The 10,569-nt window shown below is 50.5% G+C and overlaps 1 protein-coding gene and 1 pseudogene across 1 annotated transcript; one reads left to right on the forward strand and one right to left on the reverse strand.

The window, feature by feature from the left end:
* Positions 1-238: 238 nt before the first annotated feature.
* LOC149982675 (uncharacterized) lies at positions 239-2,758 on the reverse strand. Its single transcript, XM_090242234.1, has 3 exons — positions 2,725-2,758; positions 649-1,442; positions 239-292 (listed from the first exon to the last, which is right to left on the reverse strand). Exons 1-3 carry the CDS (start codon positions 2,756-2,758, stop codon positions 239-241), a joined length of 882 nt encoding a protein of 293 aa, XP_090098360.1.
* Positions 2,759-3,028: 270 nt separating this feature from the next.
* Positions 3,029-10,252, forward strand: LOC149982676 (uncharacterized; annotated as a pseudogene).
* Positions 10,253-10,569: the final 317 nt, after the last annotated feature.

Genomic DNA, 10,569 nt, shown 5'->3' on the forward strand with positions numbered 1-10,569 from the left:
TCATGAATTTATCACTGCTGAAGTGAAAGCCATCCTCTCTTGGGGAATGCTGCTTTTTAGTTAGCTTTGCGACAGTATCAAAAAGGAATTTCGGATTGTTCTTATTTTCCTCAATTAAGTTAGAAAAATAGGATGATCGAGCAGCAGTCGGTATAGGGGAGGGTTTGGGTGGGCGTCTGTCCGCTGTGGCGGCTCTGGCGCGGGACGTGGACCCCACTCCATCATAGTCTTTGCCCGCTTAAGTGGCGCCTTTGGAGCGGCGACCCTCGACGCCCACCTCAGACTGGGAACCCTTGCAGCGGGTTCCGAATAGATGAGAGATTCCGGCAGCACCGGACAGGCGGGAGACTTCGGTAGCGCCGGACAGGCGGGAGACTCCGGCAGCTCCTGGCTGACGGGCGGCTCTGGCAGCTCCTGACTGACGGGTGGCTCTGGCAGCTCCTGACTGACGGGCAGCTCTGGCAGCTCCTGACTGACGGGCGGCTCTGGCAGCTCCTGGCTGACGGGCGGCTCTGGCAGCTCAGGACAGACGGGCGGCTCTGGCAGCTCAGGACAGATGGGCGGCTCTGGCAGCTCAGGACAAATGGGCAGACCTGGAGGGAGGAAACGGAGAGACAGCCTGGTGTGTGGGGCTGCCACAGGACCCACCAGGCTGGGGACACCTACAGGAGGCCTGGTGCTTGGAGGAGAAACCGGATGGACCGGGCTGTGGGGGAGCACTGGAGCCCTGGTGCGCAGCCTTGGCACCACTCCTCCCGGCTGGATCACCATTTTAGCCCGGACCATCCAGAGTGAAGGCACAGGTTGAACCGGGCTGTGGGTGAGCACTGGAGATCTGGTGCATACCACTCGCACCTCTCCCTTAGGCTCAATACCCACATTCGCCCGGCATGGGCGGAGCGCAGGTATAGAACACACTGCACCCTCCCAGCGCCTCGGAGACACAGCACGCAGAGCCGGCGCAGGATACCCTGGGCCGAAACGGCGTACCAGAGACCAAACACGCTGGGCTGGCACAACACGCCCTGGCTGGATGCCCACTCTCGCTTGGTACTTGCGAGGGGTTGGCCTATAGCCCACCGACAGCGTGCCCTTGACCGCATAACACTGTGCCTGACCAGTACTGCGCTTCTTCCGATAAGCACGAGGAGTGGGCTCAGGTCTCCAACCTGACTCTGCCACCCTCCCCGTGTGCCCCCTCCCAAAACAAATTGGGGACTGCCTCTCGTGCCTGTCGCGCTGCCGTGCTGCCTCCTCATATTGCCGCCGCTCAGCTTTTGCTGCCTCCAGCTCTGCCTTGGGGCGACGATATTCCCCATGCTTTGCCCAGGGCCCTTTTCCGTCCAAAATCTCCTCCCATGTCCATGAGTCCAGAGATCGCTGCTGCCCGATACCACGCTGCTTGGTCCTTGGTTGGTGGGTGATTCTGTAACAGTGTTCGTCTGGTGAAGGAGATTAGGACCAAAATGCAGCGTGGTAAGTGTCCATAATATATTTTAATGAAATATCACTGGACACAGAAAACAAAAGGAACAAGAGAAATAAATGAAAACCGACACAGTCCCGTGTGGAACAAACACTGACACAGAAAAATAATCACCCACAAAACACAGGTGGGAAAAGGCTACCTAAGTATGATTCTCAATCAGAGACAACGAACGACACCTGCCTCTGACTGAGAACCATACTAGGCCAAACACGTAGAAAATATAACTTTGAAAAAAGAACATAGACAACCCACCCCAACTCACGCCCTGACCAACCAAACAAATTATCCCATTATTCTCTGCAGATCCTCTCAAGCTCTGTCTGTTTGGATGGGGAGTGTTGCTGCCCAGCTATTTTCAGGACTCTCCAGAGATGTTAGATCAGTTTAAAATCTGGGCTCTGTCTGACAATGTAGGAGTGGCTTCGAGACAAGTCTCTGAATATCCTTGAGTGGCACAGCCAGAGCCCGGACTTGAACCCGATCAAACATCTCTGGAGAGACCTGAAAATAGCAGTGCTGCAACGCTTCCTGTCCAACCTGACAGAGCTTGAGAGGATCTGCAGAGAAGAATGGGAGAAACACCCCAAATACAGGTGTGCCAAGCTTGTAGTGTCATACCCAAGAAGACTCAAGGCTGTAATCGCTGCCAAAGGGGCTTCAACAAAGTACTGAGTAAAGGGTCTGAATACTTATATCCAGAGAGAAAGACATCTAGAGAGAGGGACATCCAGAGAGAGGGACATCCAGAGAGAGAGACAGTCAGAGAGAAAGACATCCAGAAAGATAGACATCCAGAGATAAAGACATCCAGAGAGAGAGACATCCAGAGAGAGAGACATCCAGAGAGAGATACATCCAGAGTAAAACATCTGGAGAGAGAGACATCCAGAAAGAAAGACATCCAGAGAGAAAGACATCCAGAGAGAAAGACATCCAGATAGAGAGACATCCAGAGAGTGAGACACCCAGAGAGAAAGACATCCAGAGAGAAAGACATCCAGAAAGAAAGACATCCAAAGAGAGACATCCAGAGAGAGAGACATCCAGAGAGAGGGACATCCAGAGAGAGAGACATCCAGAGAGAGGGACATCCAGAAATAGATACATCCAGAGAGAGAGACATCCAGAGAGAAAGACATCCAGAGAGAAATATATCCAGAGAGAAAGACATCCAGAGAGAAAGACATCCAGAAAGAGAGACATCCAGAGAGAGAGAGACATCCAGAAAGAGATACATCCAGAGAGAAAGACATCCAGAAAGAAAGACATCCAGAAAGAGAGACATCCAGAGAGAAAGACATCCAAAGAGAGACATCCAGAGAGAGAGAGACATCCAGAAAGAGAGACATCCAAAGAATAAGACATGAAGAGAGAAAGACAGCAAGCCAGAGAAAGAGACATCCAGAGTGGGAGACAGACAGAGAGAGAGACAGCCAGAGAGAGAGACAGCAAGAAAGAGAGAGACAGCCAGAGAGAGAGAGACAGCCAGAGAGACGGACAGCCAGAGAGAGGGACAGCCAGAGAGAGAGAGAGTCAGTCAGAGAAAGGCAACCATAGAGAGAGACAGAGACAAACAAAAAGAGACAGCCAGAGAGAGACAGCCAGAGAGAGACAGAGAGACAGCCAGAGAGAGAGAGAGACAGCGAAAGCGAGAGAGAGACAGCCAGAGAGAGTGGGAGACAGCCAGAGAGAGTGGGAGACAGCCGGAGAGAGAGCCAGCCGGAGCGATAGCCAGCCAGAGAGTGGGAGACAGCCAGAGAGTGGGAGACAGCCGGAGAGAGAGACAGCCAGAGAGAGTGGGAGACAGCCGGAGAGTGGGAGACAGCCAGAGAGTGGGAGACAGCCGGAGAGTGGAAGACAGCCGGAGAGAGAGCCAGCCGGAGAGAGAGCCAGCCAGAGAGAGGGAGACAGCCAGAGAGAGATACATCCAGAAAGAGATACATCCAGAGAGAGAGAAATCCAGAGAGAGAGAAATCCAGAGAGAAAGAAATCCAGAGAGAAAGACATCCAGAGAGAAAGACATCCAGAGAGAAAGACATCCAAAGAGAAAGACATCCAGAGAGAAAGACATCCAGAGAGAAAGACATCCAAAGAGAAAGACATGAAGAGAGAAAGACAGCAAGCCAGAGAAAGAGACATCCAGAAAGAGATACATCCAGAAAGAGATACATCCAGAAAGAGATACATCCAGAGAGAGAGAAATCCAGAGAGAAAGAAATCCAGAGAGAAGGAAATCCAGAGAGAAAGACATCCAGAGATAAAGACATCCAGAGACAAAGACATGCAAAGAGAAAGACATCAAAAGAGCAAGACATCCAAAGAGAAAGACATCCAGAGAGAAAGACATCCAAAGAGAAAGACATCCAAAGAGAAAGACATGAAGAGAGAAAGACAGCAAGCCAGAGAAAGAGACATCCAGAGTGGGAGACATCCAGAGTGGGAGACAGACAGAGAGAGAGACAGCCAGAGAGAGAGACAGCAAGAAAGAGAGAGTCAGCCAGAGAAAGGCAACCATAGAGAGAGACAGAGACAAACAAAAAGAGACAGCCAGAGAGAGACAGCCAGAGAGACAGAGAGAGAGCCAGAGAGAGAGAGAGACAGCGAGAGAGAGAGACAGCCAGAGAGAGTGGGAGACAGCCAGAGAGAGAGACAGCAAGAAAGAGAGAGTCAGCCAGAGAAAGGCAACCATAGAGAGAGACAGAGACAAACAAAAAGAGACAGCCAGAGAGAGACAGCCAGAGAGACAGAGAGAGAGCCAGCCGGAGAGAGAGCCAGCCGGAGAGAGAGCCAGCCAGAGAGTGGGAGACAGCCAGAGAGTGGGAGACAGCCGGAGAGAGAGACAGCCAGAGAGAGTGGGAGACAGCCGGAGAGTGGGAGACAGCCAGAGAGAGGAACAGCCAGAAAGGGAGAGACAGACAGAGAATGGCAACGATAGAGAGAGAAAGAGACAGACAAAAAAAGACAGCCAGAGAGAGACAACCGGAGAGAGAGAGAGAGAGACAGCTGGAGAGAGAGAGACAGCGAGAGAGAGAGAGAGAGAGAGAGAGACAGCCAGAGAGAGTGGGAGACAGTCAGAGAGAGTGGGAGACAGTCAGAGAGAGTGGGAGACAGCCAGAGAGAGAGCCACCTGGAGCGATAGCCAGCCAGAGAGTGGGAGACAGCCAGAGAGTGGGAGACAGCCGGAGAGAGAGACAGCCGGAGAGTGGGAGACAGCCGGAGAGTGGGAGACAGCCGGAAAAAGAGCCAGCCGGAGAGAGAGCCAGCAAGAGAGTGGGAGACAGTCAGAGAGTGGGAGACAGTCAGAGAGTGGGAGACAGCCAGAGAGAGAGACAGCCAGAGAGAGTGGGAGACAGCCGGAGAGTGGGAGACAGCCAGAGAGAGGAACAGCCAGAGGGAGTGGGAGACAGTCAGAGAGAGTGGGAGACAGTCAGAGAGAGTGGGAGACAGCCAGAGAGAGAGCCACCTGGAGTGATAGCCAGCCAGAGAGTGGGAGACAGCCAGAGAGTGGGAGACAGCCGGAGAGAGAGACAGCCGGAGAGTGGGAGACAGCCGGAGAGTGGGAGACAACCGGAAAGAGAGCCAGCCGGAGAGAGAGCCAGCAAGAGAGTGGGAGACAGTCAGAGAGTGGGAGACAGTCAGAGAGTGGGAGACAGCCAGAGAGAGAGACAGCCAGAGAGAGTGGGAGACAGCCGGAGAGTGGGAGACAGCCAGAGAGAGGAACAGCCAGAGGGAGAGACAGACAGAGAATGGCAACCATAGAGAGAGACAGACAGACAGAAAGACAGACAAAAAAGAGACAGCCAGAGAGAGACAACCGGAGAGAGAGACAGCTGGAGAGAGAGAGAGACAGCCAGAGAGAGAGAGAGAGACAGCCAGAGCGAGTGTGAGACAGCCAGAGAGAGTGGGAGACAGCCAGAGAGAGTGGGAGACAGTCAGAGAGAGTGGGAGACAGCCAGAGAGTTGGAGACAGCCGGAGAGAGAGCTAGCCAGAGTGAGATCCAGGCAGATAACCACTTCTCCAATCTTTTTGGCTCTATAACAAAGAATAAAGAGCAAAAACATATACATGATCAAATACAGATCTTAGAATCAACTATTAAAGACTACCAGAACCCACTGGATTCTCCAATTACCTTGAATGAGTTACAGGACAAAATAAAAACCCTCCAACCCAAAAAGGCCTGTGGTGTTGATGGTATCCTCAATGAAATTATCAAATATACAGACAACAAATTCCAATTGGCTATACTAAAACTCTTTAACATCATCCTTAGCTCTGGCATCTTCCCCAATATTTGGAACGAAGGACTGATAACCCCAATCCTCAAAAGTGGAAACAAATTTGACCCCAATAACTACCGTGAAATATGCGTCAACAGTAACCTTGGGAAAATCCTCTGCATTATCATTAACAGCAGACTTGTACATTTCCTCAATGAAAACAATGTACTGAGCAAATGTCAAATTGGCTTTTTACCAAATTACCGTACAACAGACCATGTATTCACCCTGCACACCCTAATTGACAACCAAACAAAACAAAACAAAGGCAAAGTCTTCTCATGCTTTGTTGATTTCAAAAAAGCCTTCGAGTCAATTTGGCATGAGGGTCTGCTATACAAATTGATGGAAAGTGGTGTTGGGCGTAAAACTTACGACATTATAAAATCCATGTACACAAACAACAAGTGTCCGGTTGAAATTGGCAAAAAAAAACACACATTTCTTCACACAGGGTCGTGGGGTGAGACAGGGATGCAGCTTAAGCCCCACCCTCTTCAACATATATATCAACGAATTGGCGCGGGCACTAAAAAAGTCTGCAGCACCCGGCCTCACCCTAAGAAAATCCGAAGTCAAATGTCTACTGTTTGCTGATGATCTGGTGCTTCTGTCACCAACCAAGGAGGGCCTACAGCAGCACTTAGATCTTCTGCACAGATTATGTCAGACCTGGGACCTGACAGTAAATCTCAGTAAGACCAAAATAATGGTGTTCCAAAAAAGGTCCAGTCACCAGGACCACAAATACAAATTCCATCTAGACACTGTTGTCCTAGAGCACACAAAAATACATACCTTGGCCTAAACATCAGCGCCACAGGTAACTTCCACAAAGCTGTGAACGATCTGAGAGACAAGGCTAGAAGGGCATTCCATGCCATCAAAAGGAACATAAATTTCAACGTACCAATTAGGATTTGGCTAAAAATACTTGAATCAGTCGCTCACCAACCAAGACTTCACAAAATGGGACAAGCACTAAATTGAGACTCTGCATGCAGAATTCTGCAAAAATATCCTCAGTGTACAACGTAGAACACCAAATAATGCATGCAGAGCAGAATTAGGCCGATACCCACTAATTATCAAAATCCAGAAAAGAGACGTTAAATTCTACAACCACCTAAAAGGAAGTGATTCCCAAACCTTCCATAACAAAGCCATCACCTACAGAGAGATGAACCTGGAGAAGAGTCCCCTAAGCAAGCTGGTCCTGGGGCTCTGTTCACAAACACAAACACACCCCACAGAGCCCCAGGGCAGCAGCACAATTAGGCCCAATCAAATCATGAGAAAACAAAAATATAATTACTGACACATTGGAGAGAATTAACAAAAAAGCAAACTAGAATGCTATTTGGCCCTAAACAGAGAGTACACAGTGGCAGAATACCTGACCACTGTGACTGACCCAAACTTAAGGACAGCTTTGACTATGTACAGACTCATTGAGCATAGCCTTGCTATTGAGAAAGGCCGCCGTAGGCAGACATGGCTCTCAAGAGAAGACAGGCTATGTGCTCACTGCCCACAAAATGAGGTGGAAACTGAGCTGCACTTCCTAACCTCCTGTCCAATGTATGACCATATTTGAGACATATATTTCCCTCAGATTACACAGATCCACAAAGAATTCGAAAACAAATCCAATTTTGATAAACTCCCATATCTATTGGGTGAAATACCACAGTGTGCCATCACAGCAGCAAGATTTGTGACCTGTTGCCACGAGAAAAGGGCAACCAGTGAAGAACAAACACCATTGTAAATACAACCCATATTTATGCCTATTTATTTTATCTTGTGTCCTTTAACCATTTGTACATTGTTCAAATACTGTATATATATAATATGACATTTGTAATGTCTTTATTGTTTTGAAACTTCTGTATGTGTAACGTTTACTGTTCATTTTTATTGTTTATTTCACTTTTGTATATTATCTACCTCACTTGCTTTGGCAATGTTAACACGTTTCCCATGCCAATAAAGCCCCTTGAATTGAATTGAATTGAGTGGAAGACAGCCGGAGAGTGGGAGACAGCCAGAGAGAGAGACAGACAGAGACAGCTAGAGAGAGACAGACAGGGACAGTCAGAGAGCAAGAGCCAGAGAGAGAGACAGCCAGAGATAGATATAGCCAAAGACAGACATAGCAGTAAAAAATATGAAGTCTGTTTGAAAGGGCATTCCTCCTCTCTGTCACTTCTCTCTGTCTGTCTCCGACTCTCTGCTTCCCTCTTTCTCTCCCTCTCTCTCTCTCATCCCTCTCCAGCTCCCTCCCCCTTCTCTCCTCTCTCTCTCATCCCTAACTCCAGCTCCCTCCCCCTTCTCTCCTCTCTCTCTCATCCCTAACTCCAGCTCCCTACCCTTCTCTCCTCTCTCTCTCATCCCTAACTCCAGCTCCCTCCCCCTTCTCTCCTCTCTCTCTCATCCCTAACTCCAGCTCCCTCCCCCTTCTCTCCTCTCTCTCTCATCCATAACTACAGCTCCCTCCCCCTTCTCTTCTCTCTCTTTCATCCCTAACTCCAGCTCCCTCCCCTTTCTTTTCTCTCTCTCTCATCCCTAACTCCAGCTCCCTCCCCCTTCTCTTCTCTCTCTCTCATCCCTAACTCCAGCTCCCTCCCCCTTCTCTCCCCTCTCTCTCATCCCTAACTCCAGCTCCCTCCCCCTTCTCTCCTCTCTCTCTCATCCCTAACTCCAGCTCCCTCCCCAGTCTCTTCTCTCTCTCTCATCCCTAACTCCAGCTCCCTCCCCCTTCTCTCCCCTCTCTCTCATCCCTAACTCCAGCTCCCTCCCCCTTCTCTCCTCTCTCTCTCATCCCTAACTCCAGCTCCCTCCCCAGTCTCTTCTCTCTCTCTCATCCCTAACTCCAGCTCCCTCCCCCTTCTCTTCTCTCTCTCTCATCCCTAACTCCAGCTCCCTCCCCCTTCTCTTCTCTCTCTCTCTCATCCCTAACTTCAGCTCCCTCCCCCTTCTCTTCTCTCTCTCTCATCCCTAACTCCAGCTCCCTCCCCCTTCTCTTCTCTCTCTCTCATCCCTAACTCCAGCTCCCTCCCCCTTCTCTTCTCTCTCTCTCATCCCTAACTTCAGCTCCCTCCCCCTTCTCTTCTCTCTCTCTCATCCCTAACTCCAGCTCCCTCCCCCTTCTCTCCTCTCTCTCTCATCCCTAACTTCAGCTCCCTCCCCCTTCTCTTCTCTCTCTCTCATCCCTAACTTCAGCTCCCTCCCCCTTCTCTTCTCTCTCTCTCATCCCTAACTCCAGCTCCCTCCCCCTTCTCTTCTCTCTCTCTCATCCCTAACTTCAGCTCCCTCCCCCTTCTCTTCTCTCTCTCTCATCCCTAACTCCAGCTCCCTCCCCAGTCTCTTCTCTCTCTCTCATCCCTAACTCCAGCTCCCTCCCCCTTCTCTCCCCTCTCTCTCATCCCTAACTCCAGCTCCCTCCCCCTTCTCTCCTCTCTCTCTCATCCCTAACTCCAGCTCCCTCCCCAGTCTCTTCTCTCTCTCTCATCCCTAACTCCAGCTCCCTCCCCCTTCTCTTCTCTCTCTCTCATCCCTAACTCCAGCTCCCTCCCCCGTCTCTTCTCTCTCTCTCTCATCCCTAACTTCAGCTCCCTCCCCCTTCTCTTCTCTCTCTCTCATCCCTAACTCCAGCTCCCTCCCCCTTCTCTTCTCTCTCTCTCATCCCTAACTCCAGCTCCCTCCCCCTTCTCTTCTCTCTCTCTCATCCCTAACTTCAGCTCCCTCCCCCTTCTCTTCTCTCTCTCTCATCCCTAACTCCAGCTCCCTCCCCCTTCTCTCCTCTCTCTCTCATCCCTAACTTCAGCTCCCTCCCCCTTCTCTTCTCTCTCTCTCATCCCTAACTTCAGCTCCCTCCCCCTTCTCTTCTCTCTCTCTCATCCCTAACTCCAGCTCCCTCCCCCTTCTCTTCTCTCTCTCTCATCCCTAACTCCAGCTCCCTCCCCCTTCTCTTCTCTCTCTCTCATCCCTAACTTCAGCTCCCTCCCCCTTCTCTTCTCTCTCTCTCATCCCTAACTCCAGCTCCCTCCCCCTTCTCTCCTCTCTCTCTCATCCCTAACTTCAGCTCCCTCCCCCTTCTCTTCTCTCTCTCTCATCCCTAACTTCAGCTCCCTCCCCCTTCTCTTCTCTCTCTCTCATCCCTAACTTCAGCTCCCTCCCCCTTCTCTTCTCTCTCTCTCATCCCTAACTCCAGCTCCCTCCCCCTTCTCTCCTCTTTCTCTCATCCCTAACTTCAGCTCCCTCCCCCTTCTCTTCTCTCTCTCTCATCCCTAACTCCAGCTCACTCCCCCTTCTCTCCTCTTTCTCCATCCCTAACTCCAGCTCCCTCCCCCTTCTCTTCTCTCTCTCTCATCCCTAACTCCAGCTCCCTCCCCCTTCTCTCCTCTTTCTCCATCCCTAATTCCAGCTCCCTCCCTTTCTCTTTGGTCTTTTTTTTGTATTTTCTCTCTCACAGCCTAACAAATGAACTGCTCCTGATGAATAATTCACAGCCACAGTGGACAGCCACGGGCTACCGCATCAGTCATCCGTTCTGAGGTGGCTACTCAATTAATGTGTTTAAATATACTTCATACTCATGCCCACACTTGAATAGAAATGTCAATAATTTCAGAAGCTCGCCTGCGGATCCAGTGGCCGAACAAAACTGCAAGTAATGTCAGGAGTCCGTCAACGGGAGAACACAGGACATGTGTGTTGGTGCTAGGTGGAGGTCTTTGACCAGGTCTATGGATCACTTCCTTTGATTAGGAACTGTAGATAGAGCACACTGGTGT

Source organism: Oncorhynchus mykiss, chromosome 7 (genome assembly GCF_057628025.1).
Source record: "Oncorhynchus mykiss isolate SJ-2025 chromosome 7, ASM5762802v1, whole genome shotgun sequence".
In the NCBI taxonomy this organism is placed as follows: Eukaryota; Metazoa; Chordata; class Actinopteri; order Salmoniformes; family Salmonidae; genus Oncorhynchus; species Oncorhynchus mykiss.

Excerpts from the sequence above, each read along its gene's own strand:
- LOC149982675 (XM_090242234.1), bottom strand. The coding sequence starts at position 2,758 with ATGTCTTTCTTTCTGGATGTCTTTCTCTCTGGAT. Across the intron at positions 1,443-2,724 it reads GGATGTCTTTCTCTCTGGAT|ACGAACACTGTTACAGAATC; the intron begins GTATCTCTTTCT and ends CTCCTTCACCAG. Across the intron at positions 293-648 it reads CTGTAGGTGTCCCCAGCCTG|GGTTCCCAGTCTGAGGTGGG; the intron begins GTGGGTCCTGTG and ends ACCCGCTGCAAG.